We start from the raw sequence: 23007 nt of genomic DNA on the forward strand, positions 1-23007 counted from the left end.
AGATGCAGAGGGGTTGTTTTCCCCTTTAGGGAGAGTCTAGAACTAAATGGGATAATCTCAGAATAAGGGACTCCCCATTTAAAAGAGATGAGAAATTTCTTCTTCGAGGGTAGAGAATCTATAGAATTCACTGCTGCAGAGAAACGTATGACTTTGATTTAAGTGTATTTAGGGGTGAGATAGACATTGTTAATCTGTAAGGGAACCAAAGGTTATAGGGAAAATGCAGCTAAATGAAGTTGAGGATTATCATGATAACTTTGAGTGGTGGAGCAGACTTGATGGGCTAAACGGCTTACTTCTGCCGTGACTTTGTGTTGAAGTTGCTCATAGTGCTGAACATCGTGCAATTATCAGCAAACACATCAGAACAATAGCTGGATTGAAGAGATTACATAATGGTGAATCAGGTGAGATTTGAAAGTAATGAAGGAAATCAGCAGGACATTACCAAAATGATTAATCTCTCCTCTGAAAAATCCAAAATAAGGGAAAACTATCTTAGAATTTGATTGGAACTTAATAAAAGAAAATCAAGGAAAAGCTTTGCACAAAAGGATTGTAAAAGTGGGGAAATGTTTAGAAGATGTCTAAAAGGGAGATGTCAAGATAATGTAATTATTCTGTTACCTGGCAGAGAGCTTCAAATTTTATTTCCGATACTGAGGATAATCTATTTGTTTCTTGTTTGACTTTGTCAGAAGCCCTTAATAGGCTGCACATAACAAATTATCTATTGTTTTTCTTTGGGACTATAAACCATTCTTTGTACTGAAAGATAAATTATGTATTTTACTTGCCTTGCGTGTTTGTGCTAACTGGACCCATACCAGCCAGGAGAATGTGGCTGTTTTATGTTACCAACAACTGTTCATCTTTAAATAAGCTTTTTAAAAAAATACAAGAAAGTTACTTCCTTTCAATTTCCACAGAAGCTTGTAGCCTGGGGTAATTGCATGTCCTACTTTGTACAAAGACTTATTTTTAAAGGAAATTAATAGAGTCTGAAGAAAAGATAGATATTAACTATATGTTTGCTTCAAATATGTGAAATAGTTACTGATATTGTGACCTAGAAAGAAAGAACCTGTATATATTTATAGTGTGTTTTCTCATGTCCTGAGGACATTTTACACTGAACTGTTATGAAGCATTGTCACTGTTATGTCGGAAGACTTAGTTGACGCCAAGTATGGTTCAGACCATATTTAAGCCACAGAATTTATCTTCTGCATTGTTTTTCATGTAATTGCTGGCAAAGCCAACATTTGTTTCCCATTCCTAATTGGGCTTGAAGAGATGGTTGTAAGTCACTTTCTTGAATCATTGCAGTCAGTCTAGTACAGGTGGCGCCACAGTGTTGTTGGGAAGGTAGATCCAGTACTTTGTTCCTGTGCCAATGACGGTACAGTGATATGGTATGTGGTTTGAAAGGGAAATTTTAGATGGTGGTGTACCATGTATCTGCTGACTGAGTTCTTCTACATGGTACAGGTTGTGGGTTTCAAAGATGCTGTCAGAGCAGCTTTGGTGAGTCACTGCAGTTCATCTTGTATATGATGCATATTATACTATGGTGAAGGAAATGAATGTTTAAGGTGGAGAATAGTGTGCCAATAAGTCAGGTTGCTTTGTCCTTGATGGTCCTGAGCTGCTTGTGGGCAATTTTGGCTGTATTCATCCAGGCTGACGGAGAGTATTACATCACAGACCTGACTTAGAGTCAGAGAGATGTACAACACGAAAACAGACCTTTGGTCCAACTTGTCCATGCTGATTAGATATCCTAAGTAAATCTAGTTCCATTTGCCCATATCCCTCTAAATCCTTTCTATTCATATACCCATCCAGATGCTTTTGAATGTTGTATTCGTGCCAGCCTCCACCACTTCCTCTGGCAACTCATTCCATAACGCACCATCCTCTGCATGAAAACATTGCCCCTTAGGTCCCTTCTAAATCTTTCCCCTCTCACCCTCAACATCCATCTAATTTTGGACTCAACCCACCCTGAGGAAAAGATCTTGTCTATTCACCCTATCCATGTCCCTCATGATTTTATAAACCTCTATAAGGTCACCCCTCAGCATACAACACTCCAGGGAAAATAGCTCCAGCCTCTTCAGCCTCTCCCTGTAGCTCAAACCCTACAACCCTGTCAAAATCCTTGTGAATCTTTTCTGAGCGCTTTAAAGTTTCACATCATCCTTCCTATAGCAGGGAGACAGAACTGCATGCAATATTCCAAAAGTGGCCTAACCAATGCCCTATACAGCCACAACTCCTATACTCAATGCACTTGTGGATGGTGGATAAGCTCTAAGGAGACAGGAGATGACTTTCGTCTCAGAATCTGCACTTGGGTCACAGCATTTATACCTCTGGTCATCTGTTACCCTCAGGATGTTGATTGTGAAGGGTTCAGCAAAGCTAATGCTCATTTCTGCAAGGTGAGATGTTCAACTTCTGTCTTGTTGGAGAAGACTATTGCCTAGTTTCTCTATGGTGTGAATGTTATGTGCCACTCATTTCATATTAAAGTTTCTTTTTCAATTATAGTTAACATTTATTTCATTTGAAGTGATTTTGACAGCTGAGCCCTGTGCTTTTGTTGAAACTAATGTTCAGTGTCAGATACGATGATATCTTCACAAAATCCATGTTTGTTCTTGTTACAGTCCACAAGAAAATGGGCAAAACATTCTTTTTTTTTCTTGCATGTAACACATATTATCTATCATAAATGGGAAAGTTACTGAAGAAATAGTTTTGACCTTTGAAGTTTAGGAAAAAAAAATCCCAAAATGTAAACTATTTGTGTGCTAACATATTTATTTTTGTTAACTTGTTGGTAAACGCATCAATTCTGGATTTTCTTTTGAAATAATTTTTAAAGGGCTCAATAAATTGGATCCAAGGAACAGGAGAATCGACGTTTCGGGCATAAGCCCTTCCTCAGGATTCCTGAGGAAGGGCTTATGCCTGAAACGTCGATTCTCCTGTTCCTTGGATGCTGCCTGACCTGCTGCGCTTTTCCAGCAACACATTTTCAGCTCTGATCTCCAGCATCTGCATTCCTCACTTTCTCCTCAATAAATTGGATCATCAACCATGCAGAAATAAAGTATTGAATCAACAAAGCAATATAATGATAAACTGAATTAGTTTGCCAACATCTTCACCTTTTTGAAACATGAAGACTTTAAAGAAGTTTGGGCTAGTACTGGTTTGTATTTATCAGATGGTGACCATTGCAATGTGTTCAACCATTCCATATTGATCCTCAGATCAGTATGCCCGCTATTAGAAGTGATGCTGCTATTGGACATTGTTTAGTAAGTAATCCAGACTATTAAGTATTACACCAGAAAACAAATTAAGATGTTATGTGCCACTTGATGTACAGTTGATGCATTTGCGTGTGCTAGACGCTACATATATTAACACACAGAAGCCTGTTTTATGCAGGTATACCTTGTACAAATGTGTATATACCCTACAGCATCTTCGATTAGAAAGAAAGGTGAGAGCTGTCAATCTCTGTTGCATTCCCATTGTAACAACCTGCCAAAGCAGTCTACTTGCCTAGTCTGAGAATTGAGTTTATTATTCCTGCTGCATCTCCATGCCAATAATGGCCCGACCAATAAGTACTGTCTAATCATGCTATGTAAATTAGTATCCTGTTTTTTCCAGTCAGTTTCTTGAATCACTAAGTGACATTAAAATCTATTACAACTGTAATCAGCTATCTTAATAAGCATTTGTAACTAACTCAGTATAACAATCACTTAGGTAAACTACAGAAAGTGGAAGAAGCTTTTTCTGGTCATTGCAGTGATTTTGTACATGCAGTCTTTCTAAATATTGCTACAGAGTTTGTTACAGATACTACACAAATGAAACTCCCATTGTACTTTTTGATGTGCTTTGCAAATATATCCTAATCAATGTTTGTTCCTCATTCATAATCACTAAAATTGATTATTTGTTGGTGCTTGCCATGTGTAAATTGGCTGCCATATTTCCTATGTTATAGTAATGACTCCAATTCAAATGTGCTTAATTGACTTTAAACTCTATTGCGAGCCTTTAAACTATGTATGAATACATGAATAGGACGGGAATAGAAGGATATGGTTCTTGTAAGTGAAGGCAGTTTTAGCATGGAAGAGCAAAATGTGTTGGCATGGGTTTGGAGGCCAAAAGACCTGTTCCTATGTTGTATTGTTTTTTGTTTTTCTTTGTTACAAAAGTCAGTCTGTAAATACTCTATTTTTATGAGTTCAACAAGACAACCTATGCAAATCTCGCACTTCACTCTGTCTCTCACATTTATTTGTGGGCAGCACGGTGGCACAGTGGGTTTCCTCTGGGTGCTCCGGTTTCCTCCTACAGTCCAAAAATATGCAGGTTAGGTGAATTGACCATGCTAAATTGCCCGTAGTGTTTGGGGCAGGGATGAATGTAGGGAATGGGTCTGGGTGGGTTGCACTTCGGCGGGTCGGTGTGGACTGGTTGGGCCGAAGGGCCTGCTTCCACACTGTAAGTAATCTAATCTAAAAAAAAATTTCCTGAATATCTAAGCTAAATCAAATATATTGAATTGCATGACATTTCAGTTCCAGTATGGGAAAATTCCTAGTATCTAACTTGATGTTGGGCAATGAACATTTGACTGTGAGATGCGAAGAAGAAATCAAATTGGAATCTGTAGAGTAGGTATCCTCACTAACTAATGTGCTAGTGGAGAAACTATTTGAAAAAGAACAGAAATTGAAGTTAAAAATGAAATTGATGAAGCCAGGAAGCAAAACCTGATAGGTCTGTCTCTATATCCCAATTATTTTGGTTTGTATATTTTCTAAGTACAGGGATCTCCAATTTACGAACATCCAACCTACTTAGAAAAACGATCCTACACAGGAATATAATTTTAAAGAGGATTCGCAGAGACGGAGAATGATACGATGTAGCCGAAGGTTGGTGGGGTGGAAGGTGAGGACCAGTGGGGTTCTGTCCTGGTGGCGATTGGAGGGGCGAGGTTCAAGGGCAGAGGTGCGGAAGTGGAGGAGATGCGGTGGAGAGCATCATCGACCATGTCGGAGGGGAAATTGTGGTCTGGGCTGTTCGGTAGTGGAATTGGTCCTCCTGGGAGCAGATGTGGCAGAGGCGAAGGAATTGGGAATATGGGAGGACATCTTTACAGGGGGCAGGGTGGGAGGAGGTGTAATCTAGGTATCTGTGGGAGTTGGTCAGTTTGTAGTAAATGTCTGTGTTGAGTCAATCGCCCGAGATAGAAATGGAGAGGTCTAGGAAGGGGAGGGAGGAGACTCAGACGGTCCAAGTAGATTTGAGGTTGGGGTGGAAGGTGTTAGTAAAGTGGATGAACTGTTCAAACTCCTCGTGGGAGCACGAGGTAGCGCCAATACAATCATCGATGTAGCGGAGGAAAAGGTGGGGCGTGGTGCCATTGTAGCTGCGGAAGATGGACTGTTCCACATATCCGATGAAGAGGCAGGCATAGCTGGGGCCCATGCGGGTGCCCATGGCTACTCCTTTGGTTTGGAGGAAGTGGGAGGATTGGAAGGAGAAGTTGTTAAGAGTGAGGACCAGAGACAGAGGATGATACGATGTATTATTTTAAAGAGCCAACATAGAAACATTTCCTGTACATACGAATGGCTGCTTTATATTGTTCTGCATTTGTTCCAACTTGCATAGAAATTGATTTGCGAACAGACTCCAGAATGGAACCATTTGCATCCTGGGATTGCTTGTATTTCATTTTTCAAAAAGTCAGTTATTATACTTTTCACTGAGTATTCTAAATCTTTTCCATTCACATTGGAATGGATGGCACATTGAAACAGAAAGTATCTGATACAAAACAAATATCTACAATCAATCTATATGATAATCAGTTTCACCATTTTAGCTGATGCCTTACCATTGTTATCAACTATGTTTTCTATAGTGTAGCTCTTAATGCTAAAACATAATTCTATTTTGTTTTGTGGTTTTGTCATTGTGTTTCAATGTAGACTGAAAGCAGAACCCTTTAATTATAACATTACAGCAAAGTGAGATTAGATGCCAGCAGAAAATAAGACTGGATGGCAACATTTACAATTGCAACATACATCAGGTATTTGTAAAAAAAAGCAAGACTAGATAGTGAGAAGCTAGCATTCTACGCTTTTTTTGTACCTCTGTAGCTACAAGAGATTAAAATTTGGTGATGTATCAGTCCCCAGAGCACAAAGCAGATCCATGATGCAATTTTAAATTGGACAGATGTGAAACTAAATTTAATAAAGAGAAGCAATGCTGTTAAAGTTAACTCAACCACGAGGAACTGCTAATGTATCTGACTTCTTTACATTTGTATATGTTTATTATATTGATATATTGTTAATTGTGATAATAAACTTGTTGTTAAAAGTTACTTTTTTTATTCTTTTAACAGAAATAAAACATTAAAAACCTACTGGGAATTCAAGGAAGCTGCAACAAATTATCAGCAAGCGTGGAATGAAATACAGAAGCAGGCATTTGTTACTTGGGTGCGAACCCCAAGGGACCTTATGCAATTTCAGTAGAGATGCAGCAGCAAAGTAATGTAGCAGAAATAATTAAAGTCAGCTCTGTCTGGATGATTATACGTAGATCTCAATAGATCCAAATTTCAGATTTTTTAACAAAAAAATTGTCAGTTAACATGAAGTGGATTAAATGTATATAGTAAATATTATTTTTAGTTACTAGACTTTAATGTTGCTAAACCTGGATTTCTATATCTGTCTGCACAGACTTGAGTAGTAACTGAAATTTATAATATAATTAGATGAGATACACTCAGCAAGCAATAAGGTATTAATTAAGTTTGATGTAAAATGGAGAAGCATCATCATTTTTCTAACCGCCTGACCATGACATTTTTTCTAGTATCAAATTTAGGAAGGTTTTTCTTTGACATGGCTAATGTATTCTACAGTTGTCTTTTACTCACTTCGAATTCTGCTCCAAGTTCTATTAAAGAAGATTTATAGAATTGCTTGCAAAAAGAATGAAATGAAATTAAAATGTGTGTCATTGTAAATTTATTGATAGTAGCTTGATTGCTGGTAAATCACTCAGAAAAGCTGACATTGTCTTTACCAAATCAGAAAAGACCTTCATTTAATGCAATATTTTGTGCTGAATTTTGTAAAGGCTGTAGAAACAGATCTGAAGGTAGGGGAGCCAGAATATTTGTGCTGCAGCATAGTGTGCTGGCTGACTATTATGAAACCATTTTGACTTCTGTGGGAGTGTGGCCTACTCAGTAGTAACAGGGAACCAGTTAAGGAGGCATTTCATGAGGTACTGAAATCGTAGCAAAGGTACGCAGATTTCACACTGCCAGCAAGTGATACAGCTATACAGTAAGGTAACCCTTAAATGAAATGGCAGAAATTTAGAATTTTGAGAAAAAAAGAATTAGACAATTCAGAATATGCAAATAAGCAAGGAACCATATAAAGCAGCATGTACGCCACAACCATTTAGTGGTGTAAGAATGCAGATGTTGCGGTGGCTATGAGTAATGTGTGCTGAATCCCTAGAGTAGATCTCTCTGTTGAACTGTCCTGTAATGTGTGTACATCTATGTTGAAGGTGTTGAGGCATGTCCCTTATCCGATGTGCTGTGTCTGTACTCTTAACATTGACATGTTGCCTCAGTGCTACACTACCAGCCATAGAATAGATATCATGAAGATAATTCAGTAACAGGTAGTCTTCTGCAAATTACTGCCAGTTGATGCACATTGACTTCCAGCAGGATTGTGACTGAGAAACAGTCACAATGTTAGCATGCTAATTGGATCAACAAAATTCAGCCCTTCATGTCCTCAGGACAATCCAAAATGCTAATAAAGTACTTTGGAAATGAAAGGATTGTTATTGGAAAAGATTAACTATCTGAAAACAAAAAATACTCAGCAAGTCTGGCAGAAATTATGGAGAAAGAACAAAAGTTAATTTGTCAAGACAATGGCTTTTCATGAGATTAGCTTTTTATGAAATATGGACTTTAAATCTTCCTTGATGAAGAAATTTGCCTTCATTGAACACTAATGACACTCACTATTGTACAAACTTCAAATACTCACTGATATGCATCTCAAATAGACAAAAAGTATCCATATTGTTAACATCTAAATGCAAGTATGATACTCACTACTTAAATCTATGATGCTACATTCTATATATGACAAAGCATTTGGAAATGTTGTAATCCTAACCAATTGTATCAGTAGACAAGTCAAATCCCAGAATGAAATCTAACATAGGAGATCACACTTCTTTAAAAAATTAACACAGTGGTCATTCATTCAAATATAGCTTCTCAGGACTGCAGAGTTTCTTTAACACAAGAACAGAAATTTATTACAGAAAAGATGTAAACAAAGAAAATGAGTTATCTCAATGTACAACACAGTTAGAATTTTAAAAACCTTAACACCCAGGAAAACAGAAGTTTCAATCTATTCTCCATCACTTTACAGCAATTCAAACCTAGATCAATATTAATATCTTTAATTTAGTGTAACTTAATTTCCTGGTGTTTTTCTGTGAACTGTGAAGTTATCTTACATGAATTCTCTCAAAATTGAGGGCTTAGATTTCCTCAAATTTTAATGGTCTGCAGATTTCGAACCAAACACTCTTGGTCTGGAAGTACACAACCCAAACTCTTCAACTGAGGTAACTGTTGCTTTCCCTGAACTGTTCTGTACTCCTTTTCAAGGAGAGTAACTATATTTACCCCAATCAGATTTACTGTGAACTCCCATAAAATTTCAATCTGAGTTTCGTAAACTAAAATCAACCCTTCATTATTGAAAATAACCTCATGGACCTCACGGTTTACTGTCCCTGTAGTAAGCCAGTGTAATACATACACTTTTCTACTAACACTCTGGGGTCTCTGCTGTCTGAACATACTGAATTAAGTCACCATTCTGGAAAGACTATCTGACCTAGTTTATTTTTAACCCCAACTTCCACATTTTTTAAAATGCTAACTCAACGTGATATATATATATTATATAAATCTGATCCCGTTCATCACAAATTACAAAATTGTTCTTTAAATAAAGCTTTCTCGCACAGGCAATATGTGTGAAATTTGATCAGAAATTAAAGTCACAGACTTTGCTTGTTTAGCATATTAACTGAAACTTTTCTTTTTTACAAACTTACTTTTCAGGCTGATCTTTTACAAGCCCCTGGAAATGCACTCCTGAACAGTACTGAAACAAAATTGCAGACTTAAGGATTTGAATTGCGAAAGGCTGTCATAACAAAGAAAGCACATAAGTTTCCTATTACAATCTACAACATATTAGGCAAGTTTCCATTTTGAGAAGAGTGAGCAATGTTCATTCTCATCTTTTATTACATTTTTTTCAGATATCTTGAGTTTATGTTTACAATAAAGCTAAGACATTAGCTAACCTAAAGCCAGGGAAGTAGCATCTTTATTACGCTGTTAAACAATTCTTTAACTTTGCTATGCAAAGAAGAATATACATGATAAATGTTTATTTCATTGTTCTCCTTACATAAAAATTAGGAAGCAATGCAAAGACCCCTCTTAAAAAACAGAGATTACATGAAAGACAGACTTCAGTTCAATACCAGCACTAGAAGGCCTCTTATATGCTGTAATTAGATCCAGTTCGTTTTTCTCTCACTGCTGTTACAAGAATATTGTACTTTGACATTACGCAGGAGATTAATTTACAAATACCACTTGGCATCTCAAGAATTTGAGCACTTGAGTAATTTAGTCTGATCCTCCTCAAAATCCATTACTAGCAAGTAATATGTTTGGAGCTACCATGACAGTAGCATAATAACGATGCATAGTAAAGCTATGTGGCACCTAACTAGAGTATTAGTGGTGCAAATCAGGCTTGCCCTTGTTGTTATATTTTCTGAGAGGATTGTCCTTGTTGCAAAATACAACATATCTCTGGATTTATAATGTATATTGTTATGGAGCAAACCAAACCCCCTCAAAATATATTAAGAAGACAGCCTACACCCCAACATTTCTTATTTTTAAAAGGCAAGTACCAGACATTCTGTTTCAGATGCAATTCAGTTGGTCAAACTACCAGGTTTGAAGTAAAGCGCATTCTGTTTTTACACTATAATTAAAATGCAAACAGAAGAAAGGAGAATTTAAATAAGCTAACTCTGTAGGAAAACTAATCCTTAAATGAAGGCAGGCAAGGGAACAATGATTATCCTGGCATCATGAGTAGCTGCTCAACACCAATGGCTAAAAGGGGTTACACAGGAGTTCAACACATCATAGGTTACCAGCCCCTAAAATGTGTATCAACAAGTGTAGATAGGGGAGAGAGAGAGGATCTAGGGGAATGAGTTACCATCATCTTGGGAAGACTCAGAGTTCCTCTACAAGCATAATAGGGGACGACACGGTGGCTCAGTGGTTAGCACTGCTGTCTCACAACACCAGGGTCCCAGGTTCAATTCCAGCCTTGGGCGACTGTCTGTGTGGAGTTTGCACATTCTCCCCGTGTCTGTGTGGGTTTCCTCCCACAGTCCAAAGTTGTGCAAGTCAGGTGAATTAGCGATGTTAAATTGCCCATAGTGTAGGGTGCATTAGGCACAGGGTGGTGGGTTGCTTTTCGGAGGGTCGGTGTTGACTTGTTGGGCCAAAGGGCCTGTTTCCACATGTAGCGAATCTAATCTAATCAGCCCAAGGGAGGAACAAAGACTCTTTTCTCCAAAGACTACAGGGCCAAACACACGACTCCAAAACTACCAGCCATATTTCTTCATTCTACTGAACGAAGAACAGTGCAGCACAAAAAAAGGCCCTTCAGCCTATCAAGGCACCAATGATATAGCCAGGAAAAGGATCGAGGATATAAAAAGTGATTTCAGGGAGTTAGGGTGGAAGCTGCAGAGCAGGACGAACAGTGTAGTGTTCTCTGGTTTACTACCAGTGCCACGAGAAAGTGAGATGAGGAACAGGGAGCGAGCGCAGCTTAACATGTGGCTGCGCAGCTGGTGTAGGAGGGAGGGCTTCAGATATGTAGATAATTGGGATGCCTTCTGGGGAAAGTGAAACCTGTACATGAAGGACGGGTTGCACTTGAACTGGAAGGGGACCAATGTCCTGGGTGGAAGGTTTGCTCGAGTGGTTCAGGAGGGTTTAAACTAGTATGGCAGGGGAGTGGTAAGCTGAGCTATATACCGGTGGTGACAGTTGATGGAAGTGAGGCAATAGCAAGAGGTAGCACAGCCAGTGGGAAGGAATTTCCTGAGAAAGAACCAAGGGATCGGTTAAAGTGTGTTTGCTTTAATGCAAGGAGTATCAGGAATAAAAGTGATGAGCTTAGAGCATGGATCAGTACCTGGTGCTATGATTTTGTGGCCATAACAGAGACATGGGTTTCTCAGGGGCAGGAATGGTTGCTGGATGTTCCAGGGTTTAGAACATTTTAAAGGAATAGGGAGGGGGGAAAAAGAGGAGGGGGTGTAACACTGCTAATCAGAGAGGGTATCATAGCTACAGAAGTTACCATTGTCGAGGAGGGTCTGCCTACTGAGTCAGTATGGGTGGAAATTAGGAACAGTAAGGGAGCAGTCACCTCGTTAGGGGTTTACTACAGGCCCCCAATAGCAGCAGGGAGGTTGAAGAAAGCATAGGTCAGCAGATTTTGGAAAAGTGTGAATGTAGTAGAGTTGTTGTAATGGGTGACTTTAACTTTCCCAATATTGATTGGAACCACCTTCGAGCAGATGGTTTGGAAGGAGCTGTTTTTGTAAGGTGTGTTCAGGAGGGTTTCCTAACTCAGTACGTTGACAGGCCGACAAGGGGAGAGGCCATTTTGGATTTGGTGCTCGGCAATGAGCTGGGGCAGGTGTCAGATTTTGGTGATAGTGACCACAACTGCCTCACATTCTACACAGCTATGGAGAAGGAGAGAAGCGGGCACAATGGGAGGATATTTAATTGGGGAAAAGGAAACTATGATGCTATCAGACATGAGTTGGGAAGCATGGACTGGGAAGCAATTGTTCCATGGTAAAGGCATTATAGACATGTGGAGACTGTTTAAGGAACAGCTGTTGCGAGTGATGCAAAAATGTGTTCCTCTGAGACAGGCAAGAAGGGGTAAGATAAAGGAACCTTGGATGACGAGAATAGAGGAGCTTCTCGTCAAAAGAAAAAAGGCAGCTTACGTAAGGTGGAGGAAGCAAGGGTCTTGCTCAGCTCGAGAGGATTACAGGCAGGCGAGGAAGGAGCTCAAAAATGGTCTGAGGAGAGCCAGGAGGGGGCACAAAAAAGGCTTGGCAGGAAGGATTAGGGAGAATCCAAAGGCATTTAACACATAGGTGAGGAATAAGAGAATGGTCAAAGAAAGAGTAGGGTCGATCAGGAATAGCATAGGGAACTTGTGTATAGAGTCTGAGGAGGTAGGGGAAGCCCTAAATGTGTTTTTTGCTTCTGTCTTTACTAAAGAAAAGGACCTTGTAGTGATGAAACCATTGAGGATCAGGTAAGCTTGCTGGAACAGATAGAGATTGAGGAAGCTGATGTGCTGAAACTTTTGACAAACATTCAGATTGACAAGTCGCCAGGGATGGAAATGTGTTGCTGGAAAAGCGCAGCAGGTCAGGCAGCATCTAGGGAACAGGAGAATCGACGTTTCGGGCATTAGCCCTTCTTCAGGAATGAGGAAAGTTGGTCCAGCAGGCTAAGATAAAAGATAGGGAGGAGGGACTTGGGGGAGGGGCGTCGGAAATGTGATAGGTGGAAAGAGGTCAAGGTGAGGGTGATAGGTCAGACTGGGGTGGGGGCGGAGAGGTCGGGAAGAAGATTGCAGGTTAGGAAGGCGGTGCTGAATTTGATGGATTTGACTGAGACAGGCTGGGGGAAGGGGAAATGAGGAAACTGGTGAAATCTTGAAGGGTTCCTAGCCGGAAGATGAGGCGTTCTTCCTCCAACCGTCGTTTCGCTGTGGTCTGACGATGGAGGAGTCCAAAGACCTGCATATCCTGGGTGGAGTGGGAGGGGGAATTGAAATGTTGAGCTACAGGGTGGTTGGGTTGGTTGGTCCGGGTGTCCCAGAGGTGTTCCCTGAAACGCTCCGCAAGTAGGCAGCCCGTCTCCCCAATATAGAGGAGGCCACATCGGGTGCAAAGGATGCAATAGATGATATGTGTGGAGGTACAGGTGCCAGACCAGAGTTGTCCTCGGCTGCTTTGGGAAGCAAGAAATGTGATTGCTTCACCACTTGCGAAGATCTTTGCATCCTCACCCTCCACCGGAGTCATACCTGAGGACTGGAGGGAGGCAAATGTAATTCCTCTCTTCAAGAAAGGAAATAGGAAAATCCCCAGCAATTACAGACCAGTCAGTCTCACGTCTGTCATCTGCAAGGTGTTAGAAAGGATTATGAGGGATAGGATTTATGACCATCTGGAAGAGCATGGCTTGACTAAATGCAGTCAGCACGGCTTTGTGAGGGGCAGGTCATGCCTCATAATTCTTATTGAGTTCTTTGAGGATGTTATTAGACAAGTTGATGAGGATTGAGCGGTGAATGTGGTGTATATGGACTTCGGCAAGGCAATTGATAAGGTTCCCCATGGTAGGCTTGTTCAGAAGGTCAGGAGGAATGGGATACAAGGAAATTTAGCTGCCTGGATACAGAATTGGCTGGTTGACGGAAGACAGCGAGTGGTAGTAGAAGGAAAGTATTCTGCCTGGAGGACAGTGGTGAGTGGTGTTCCACAGGGCTCTGTTCTTGGGCCTCTACTCTTTGTAATTTTTATTAATGACTTGGATAAGGAGATTGAAGGATGGGTTAGCAAGTTTGCAGATGACACACAGGTTGGAGGTGTCGTTGACGGTATAGAGGACTGTTGTAGGCTGCAGCGTGACATTGACAGGATGCAGAGATGGGCTGAGAGGTGGCAGATTCAGTTCAACCTGGATAAATGTGAAGTGATGCATTTTGGAAGGTCGAACTTGAAAGTTGAGTACAGGATTAAAGACAGGATTCTTGGCAGTGTGGAGGAACAGTGGGATCTTGGTGTGCAGGGACATAGATCCCTTAAAATTGCCACCCAAGTGGACAGGGTTGCTAAAAAAGCATACGGTGTTTTGGCTTTCATTAACGGGGCATTGAATTTAAGAGCCGTGAGGTCTTGTTGCAGTTCTATAAAACTTTGGTTAGACCGCACTTGGAATACTGTGTCAAGTCTAGTCGCCCTATTATAGGAAGGATGTGGATGCTTTGGAGAGGGTTCAGAGGAGGTTTACCAGGATGCTGCCTGGAATGGAGGGCTTATCTTACGAAGGGAGGTTGACTGAGCTCGGACTTTTTTCATTGGAAAAAAGAAGGAAGAGAGGGGACCTAATTGAGGTGTACAACATAATGAGAGGCATAGATAGAGTTGATAACCAGCGACTTTTTCCCAGGGCAAAAATTGTTAACTCAAGGGGTCATAGTTTTAAGCTGTTTGGCAGAAAGTATAGAGGGGATGTCAGAGGGGTTCTTTACGCAGAGAGTTGTAGAAGCCTGGAATGCGTTGCCAGCAGCAGTTGTGGAAGCGAGGTCATTGGGATATTTAAGAGACTGCTGGACATGCATATGGTCACAGAAATTTGAGGGTTCGTATATTGGGTTTACCTTACATGAGGATCAATGGTCGGCACAACACCGTGAGCTGAAGGGCCTGTTCTGTGCTTACTATTCTATGTTCTAAGGTTGGGCCGACACATTATGCCTTTTTAAGGGAAAAATCTTTTGCCTTTATGCAGTCAATATTTCTCTATTCCCTGCCTATTCATGTATCTGTCAAGATTTCTCTTAAATGATGCTATTGTATCCACTTCCGCCAGTTTCTCGGGCAGAGCATTCCAGGCATTTACCACCCTCTTTGTCGAAAATTTGCCTCTCACATCTTATTTAAATTTATCCCAATTTACCTTAAACCTATGCCCCTTAGTAATTGAAGTTTTGGGAAGAAGACTCAGACTATGCATTCTCTCATAGTTTTGTAAGTTGCTATCAAGTCTCTCCTCATCCTTTGACATTCAAGTGTACCCTCCAAACCAGGCAACATTTTTTTTAGATTTAATTCCCTACAGTGTGGCTTTCGGCCCCAAAAGTCCACACAAACCCTCCGAAGAGTAACCCACCCACACCCATTTCCCTCTGACTAATTCATCTAACACTATGGGCAATTTAGCATGGCCAATTCACCTGGCCAGCACATCTTTAGACTGTGGGGGGAAACCCACGCAGACACAGGGAGAATGTGCAAACTCCACACAGACAGTCGCCTGAGGCTGGAATTGAACCTGCGTCCCTAGTGCTGTGAGGCAGAAGTGCAAACCACTGAGCCACCCTTAGGTACACTGTCTCTGTATTCTGTCCAAAGCCTTCACATCCTTCTGGTAGCGTGGTGACCAGAACTGTATGCAACATTCTAACTGTGACCTTACTGAAGTTCTTCACAGCTATAACACAACTTGCAGTCTTTATACTCTTGTGCCCTGACTAATGAAGGTGAGCATGTCATATGTCTCCCAGACCAGTTTATTCACTTCTGTTGCCACTCTCAGGGAACTGAGGACCTGTGTGCATACTCTGTATTTTGACACTGCTTCCATTGACTTCCCACCTGCAATAGATCTTCCAAAATTCATCACCTCACTTGTTGAAATTAAATTCCATCTGCCATTTCTCTGCCCAAGTCTCCAGTCTATGTATATCCTGCTGTATCTTCTGGCAATCTTCCTAACCTCAGCTCCCCCAATCCTTGCGTCATCCGCAAAGTTACTAATCAGGCCACCGAAGGTCTCCTCCAATTCATTTATATATGTCACAAACATCAGGCATCCCAGCACCGATCCCTGCTGAATGTCACTGGTCACAGATCTCCAGTCAGAAAAACACAGTTTCACTGTTACACTCTCTTTTACGATGAAGCCAGTTCTGCATCCATTTTACCAACTCACTATGGATCCCATGTAACTTCATCTTTGTATCAGCTTGCCATGAGGGACCTTGTCAAAGGCCTTGCTAAAGTCCACATAGACAATATCTAACACCTTATCCTCATTAATCATGATTTGGAGATGCCAATGTTGGTATGGGCAGTGCAAAGTTAAAAATTACACAACACCAGGTTATAGTCCAACAGAAGCACAAGCTTTCTGAACACTACTCAGGTGGTTGTGGAGTATATGATCGTACGACACAGAACTTATAGCAAAAATTTACAGTGTGATGTAACTGAAATTATACATTGAAGAATATCTGGATTGTTTGTTAAGTCTGTCATCTTTTAGAATTAACATGTTGGTTTCAGTTCTTTCATATGTAAATCATAGAACTTTTTTAAACGTTACATTCTCAAGTGAACTTTAACAATTGGTGTCATGTCCGCTCAGATAATGTATTAAAGTTGTTAGCTTCTTTGTGTGAGACTGGCTGTGCTACAATAGTCAGACTGATTCTAATCTAAAAAAATGAATTTACAGAATCTTACATGGATTCATGCAGTTTTTGAGCAAACTAAAATGTAATTTTGCAAGTACAAATTCACCCCACAAAGTTACATGTGTATGTGGGTGGGTGTGTTGGGTGGGGGGGTGCGCGGTAGGGGCCTGTGGGTGCAGGACCTATGAGTGTCTGTGAGAGTGTGTTTGTATGTGTGTGAATGTGAGTGTAAAGGGGTGTAAGTCTGTGAGAGGATGCAAGTGGGAGTGAATGTGAGTATGAGAGAGGGTCTGCATGAGTGTATGGGTCTGCATCTCCATCATGGATGGGCACCTTAGCATCTCACTCTACTGCAAACCCATGAATAACCTCACAATACTACACTTCTCCAGCTTCCACCCGAAACACATTAAAACAGCCATCCCCTATGGACGAGCCCTATGCGTACAGGATATCTATTCAGATGAGGAGGAATGTGACAGGCACCTGGAAGTACTCAAGGATGCCCTCATAAGAACGGGAAAAGATGCCCAACTCATTGACCGCCGGTTCCAATGTGCCACAGCGAGAAACCATAACAACCTCCTCAGGAGACAGACACGAGCTGCAACTGCCAGGGTACCCCCTTGTTGTCCAGTACTTCCCAGGTGCTGAAAAGCTACTATTCTTTGCAGCCTTCAACACATTATCAATGAAGATGAGCACCTCGCCAAGACCTTCCACATACCTCCACTTCTCGCTTTTAAACAATCACCAAACCTCAAACAGATCATTGTTCGTAGCAAACTGCCCGGCTTTCAGGATAACGCCATACAACCTTGTCACGGTAGATGCTGTAAGACGTGTCAGTGTCGGCACGGACACCACCATAACACGTGGGACACCTCCCACCATGTACGTGGCAGCATATGAGATAGCCAATGTTGTCTATCTCATATGCTGCAGGCATGGATGCCCTAAGCCATGGTACATTGCCGAGACCAAGCAGAGGCTATGGCAACAGATGAATAGTTACCACATAACAATCAACAGACAGGAGTGTTTCCTCCCAGTCAGAGAACACTTCAGCAGTCTGGGACATTCGACCTCAGACCTTCAGGTGACTGTCCTCCAAGGCAGTGGCCGAGCAGAGGCTGATAGCTAAGTTCAGTACCCATTGGGTTGGCCTCAACCAGGATTTTGGGTTCATGTCACACTACAGGTGATCCCATTGCACTACACACATGCACACACACAGACAGACACAGACATTCCTACAGACCCATACACTCACGCAGACCCTCTCTTATATGGTCACACATACATTCCCCCCCTCACACATGCACCCTCTCACAGAGTATACCCCTTTACACTCACACACATACACACAGTGTCTCACACTCATAACCTCCCCGGGCCACATGCACACTCACATGCATACATACACATATAAGTTTATGGAGTGAATTTGTACTTGCAGATTGACATTTCATTTTGCTCAAAAACTGCATGAATCCATCTAAGATTCTGTAAATCCCTTTTTTAGATTAGATTCAGGCTGACCATTATGACGCAGACAGTCTCACACAGGGTAGCTCACACCTTAATTCATTATCTGGCCGACATGACACCAATTGTTAAAGTTCACTTGAGAATGTAACTTTTAAAAAGGTTTTGCGATTTACATATGAAAGAACTGAAACCAACATAGTCATTCTAAAAGATGAAAGACAACAAACAATCCAGGTCTTTTTCAATATATAATTTCAGTTACATCACACTGTAAACATTTGCTATAAATTCTGTGTCTTACAATCTTATTCTCCACAAACACCTGATGAAGGAGCAGTGCTCGAAAGCTAGTGCTTCCAAATAAGCCTGTTGGACTATAACCTGGTGTTGTGTGATTTTTAACTCATCAATCACCTTTGTCATTTCCTCAAAAAGCACAATTAAATTTTGTGAAACATGACCTTCCCTGCACAAAGCCACGCTGCCTATTGTTAATAAGTCAATATTTTTTCCAAATGTGAGTAAATCTATCACTAAGTATCTTCTGCAATAATTTCCCTACCACCGACGTAAGGCTCACTGGCCTGTAATTTCCCCACTATTGCACTTCTTCAACAAAGGAACAATGTGACTATTCTCCAGGTCTCTGGGATCAGTTTTTTGACTAAAGAGAAATCAAAGGCCCTAGCAATTTCCTCACCTGCCTCCCTCAGCATTCTGGGATAGATCCCATCAGGTCCTGGGGACTTATCTACCTTAATGCTTTTCAAAACACCCAACACCACCTCCTTATGTAGACATGCCCATGAATATCAACATCCTCTCCCAAGACCCATCTTCCGCCATATCCTTCTCCTTTATGAATACTGATGCAAAGTATTTGTTAGGTACCTCACCCATTTCCTCTGACTCCATGCATAAATTCCTTTCTTTGTCCTTGAGTGGACTTACCCTTTGTCTAACTACCCTTTGCTCCTTATATATATATAAAACACCCTGGGATTTTCCTTAATCCTGTTTCACAAAGACATTTCCTGGGCTCTTTGAACGTTCTTAATTTTTTGTTTGAGTTCTTTCCTGTTATCTTTGGATTCTTCAATGACTGTCTGTCTTCAAAACTTTATATATGCCTCCTTTTTCTTTTTGCCTAAGCTCTCAATTTCTCTTGTCTTCCAAGGTTCCCAAATCTTGCCATCCTTGTCCTTCAGTTTCACAGCAAATTCTGGTCCTGATCTTTAATCAATGGCCTTTAAAGGATTGCCATATATTGATGTGGATTTACTCCTAAATAGCTGCCACCAATCTAAATTCCCTATTTCCTGACTAATATTGTGGAGGTTAGCCTTCCCCCAACTTAATACTTTCACCTGTGGGCGACTGTTATCCTTATCCATAAATAACTTAAAACTTACAACATTATGTTAAAAATGACACAATACCAGGTTATAGTCCAATAGGTTTAATTGGAAGCACTAGCTTTCCGAGCACTGCTCCTTCATCAGGTGGTTGTGAAGGAGTGGCACTGCAAAAGCTAGTGCTTCCAATTAAACCTGTTGAACTATAACCTGGTGTTGTGTCATTTTTAATTTTGTACAACCCAGTCCAACACCGGCATCTCCAAATCATGACTACAACATTATGGTCACCGTTCCTGAAATGCTTCCCCATTGAAACTTCAGTCTCCTGGCTGGACTCATCCCCAATGTCAGGTCTAGTATGGCCCCTTCCCTAGTTGCAATATTTAACATATTGTTTCAAAAGGTTATTCTGGGCACACTTAACAAATTCCATCCCCCTCCAAGCCTAAGTGAGTCTCAGTCAATATAGGGGAAGTTAAAATCACCCATAACAATGCTGGTTTTACATTTTTCCAAAATCTGACCATTCCTCTTTCACCTGCAGGTTGTTGGGAGGCCTGTAGTACAATTCCATCTAAGTGATTTTGTCTTTCCTATTCTTGAGTTCTGCTCATATGGCATTGTTAAATGAACCCTCCAAGGTGCCGTCCCTCAGTACAGTTGAGATATCCTCCCATTATCAGTAATGCAATTTCCCCCACCTGATGAAGATACAGAACTCTGAAAGCTTGCAATTTCAAATAAATATGTTGGACTATAACCTGGTGTTGTGTGCAATTTGACCCTGTTTAAGAGGGGAATGGCCACAAACTGCCTAGACTTGTCTATCTTGCTGGTGGTCACCCAATTCTTTGTGTAGCCCTTACTGGTGGTATGACCAGCTCACTAAATATATTATCCGCAACATTCTCAGCCTCATGGATGCTCCGTAGTGAATCCATCCACATCTCTAGGTGCTCCCTGTGGCAAATCAGGAGCTGTAGTTGAACAGACTTCCTCTCTATATATATATATACCCTGTAAGTGTCCCTGATTTTTCACATATTGCGGGTGGAGCATTCCATGGGGGTGAGTTCTCCTGCCATTTCAAACTTTTATCAACTAAATCAATTTGTGTCAACAGCAGACAATAATCCAGGAACTGATTACACAACCTTACCCACTCGTCATCAAACTCAGATCTCCCACACCCACTGTCTATTCTTAGCGGACTACAACTATAGAAAGTGCTGCAAAGTTGGTAGAGTATTTGTGAATTAGAAGGCAGTATGTTAGAATTTCTACTTGTAAAATGATAGGAAGGAAGAATGTTGTTCCCTTTAAAAGATGCTTTTTTTCTATGCTTAGAGATTTAAAAATGAGATTAGGCAGCAGTTTGCCAGTTTTTAGGTGCTCAAATTGAAACATTTGTAACAAAAAGGTTGTCCTGTTAGCAGACGAAGCAACATTTTTACCAAGACAGCAGATTTTTCAATTTAGGGCCTATAAAATGTAAATCTGGTAGTTTTGACAATCTAGAACCAATCACATTGCAAGAAGGTAGTAGGTCATCAAGGGTATAAAGAAGGCATTTGAAAATTAGTGGAGAGCATACTGCCATTTAAAGAGATTAGTTCTCTCAGCGGAACCATCATCTGACTAAAGGTACAGTAGCACTCTTAGCTAATATTTCTGACACTAGAATTGACGGAGAGAGACGATCCTGATGCAAGAATTCGAAGGAGGAGCATTTCTGAAATAAGAGGATATGGAGCATTCTGGAAGATGTATCCTAGCTGTAATTTTGAGAGACTAAGTTCTATTGTTTTGTTATATAAGTGGGACTTTTATTTATTTATTAAAACAGCAAACATCTAAACATTATAGCACAGACAGAGAACACAGAGAACACCTTCAGCATATTGTCTAGCTAATACCAATTGTTACAGTTAACCTGAGAATGCCTTACAATTGTGTCCTCCACAACCACCTGATGGAGCAGCACTCCAAAAGCTAGTGTGCTTCCAATTAAACCTGTTGGCCTATAACCTGGTGTTGTGAAATTTTTAACTTTGTATCTCCAAATCATGACTACCTAGTATAGGTAGTCAAGCTGTTTGACTCTGACTCTACAAACAATGGTAAGCAATTTTCTGACAGTTTACTGTTTGTTAAGAAACAGCAGTTTAGATACAATGCACTATTCAAATTTTAAAAGATCTTTTATTTAACCTATTTTTCTAGTCAACCTGTTCAGAGATGTTATTACACACTCTGGAGAAAGTGGGACTTGAACCTGAACCTCCCAATCTAGGGGTGGGGACACTACTATTGCACTATAACAGCATCCTACAACACATTGTTCAATTAGACAAAGGAAACTTGTGACTGGTGAGAACACGCTATCTGTCTGGAAGGTGAAGGCTTGTCTGAGAAGTGAAGGAGTGCAAACCTGGGGTTGAACAGCGGCAGTATGATAAATACCTGAGGAGAATGACCTGGATTATGTCAGTCTGAGCAGCAGTAACAGAGCAAAGGAGAACGAACTTGTGGATGAACAGCAGCAGCAAGATAAATATCTGAGGAGTGGAACCTGGACTATCAGCCTGAGTGGTGACAGCAGCAGCATCAGACAGTGAACAGCATTAGGGGCATAAGTATGTGAGGAGCAGAGTCAACCAGAGCGAACATGGAACTGAATCGAAGGACAGAGCTCCAGAGGTGAGGTAACAACTCAAAACATGACATAGGTTTGACTGCTCAGGAACGAGGTTTGCAGACTGAGTGAGTGGCGTCTGGAGAGAGAGAAAGTACTTACATTTATTATGAAGTGGAGGTCAATCCAGACAGAGCACAGACAGAGAACACAGAGAACACCTTCAACATATTGTCTAGCTAACACCAATTGTTACAGTTAACCTGAGAATGCCTTACAATTGTGTCCTCCACAACCACTTGATGGAGCAGTACTCCGAAAGCTAGTGTGCTTCCAATTACACTAGTTGTCTCATTTGCAATTTAATTTTTTCTAACTCCACTGCGCTTGACTATTTCTCTGATATACCTAAACTCCATTACCATTTCAGCCTTCCTCTTATCCCTAGTTAAACCCAATTCTAGCCTGTTTGCTAATACTAAAAGTTTCTCCTTTTTCTATCTTCTCAAACTTTCTTGGAAAATTTGGGAATACTAAGAGCCAATTCTCCCACTTTTGATTTAACCAACCACAAGTAACCGAGATTAAACAGATTTTCCACTTCTCACTTAAGTTTTATTTAAAGATCAAGGTATTTTTCAATGTATAATTTCAGTTACATCACACTGTACACTTTTGCTATAAATTCTGTGCCTTACAATTGTGTACCTGATGAAGAAGCGGTGTTCTGAAAGCTAGTGTGCTTCCAATTAAACCTGTTGGACTATAACCTGGTGTTGTGTGATTTTTAACTTTATACTAGGTAGTTAATCGTGAACCCCTGAAATTACTTCAGCTCACTGCTTGTTCCAAGTATCTTTAATGTTGAACATGAGACACCAACAACTCAGGGAAAATCAATTGCACTGGCTAAATGTATCCTTTGCCCAAGGGCATTGGCATCTGAGATGTGCCAGCCTCTGAAGAACCCTCATGA

General features: G+C 40.7%; 1 protein-coding gene across 4 annotated transcripts in view; it reads left to right on the forward strand.

Annotated features, from left to right (window-relative positions):
* Positions 1-22794, forward strand: part of adat1 (adenosine deaminase tRNA specific 1) — a 76251-nt gene extending 53457 nt beyond the window's left edge. The window contains exons 10-12 of one of the 4 annotated variants that reach the window (XR_015759933.1): positions 6470-6617; positions 9257-9395; positions 21620-22794. Coding sequence is in view for 3 of the 4 variants with exons in the window: in XM_043706713.2 (XP_043562648.1) it covers positions 6470-6602 (133 nt within the window). In the remaining variant the exon portion in view is untranslated. Of the gene's footprint in view, positions 1-6469; positions 9199-9256; positions 10523-21619 lie in introns of those variants that run through there. The other 3 variants (XM_043706713.2, XM_043706712.2, XM_043706716.2) reach the window with 3 other exon arrangements.
* Positions 22795-23007: the final 213 nt, after the last annotated feature.

Source organism: Chiloscyllium plagiosum, unplaced genomic scaffold (genome assembly GCF_037043375.1).
Source record: "Chiloscyllium plagiosum isolate Xiang-an unplaced genomic scaffold, Cpla_swu_hap1 HiC_scaffold_17, whole genome shotgun sequence".
NCBI classification, from domain to species: Eukaryota; Metazoa; Chordata; class Chondrichthyes; order Orectolobiformes; family Hemiscylliidae; genus Chiloscyllium; species Chiloscyllium plagiosum.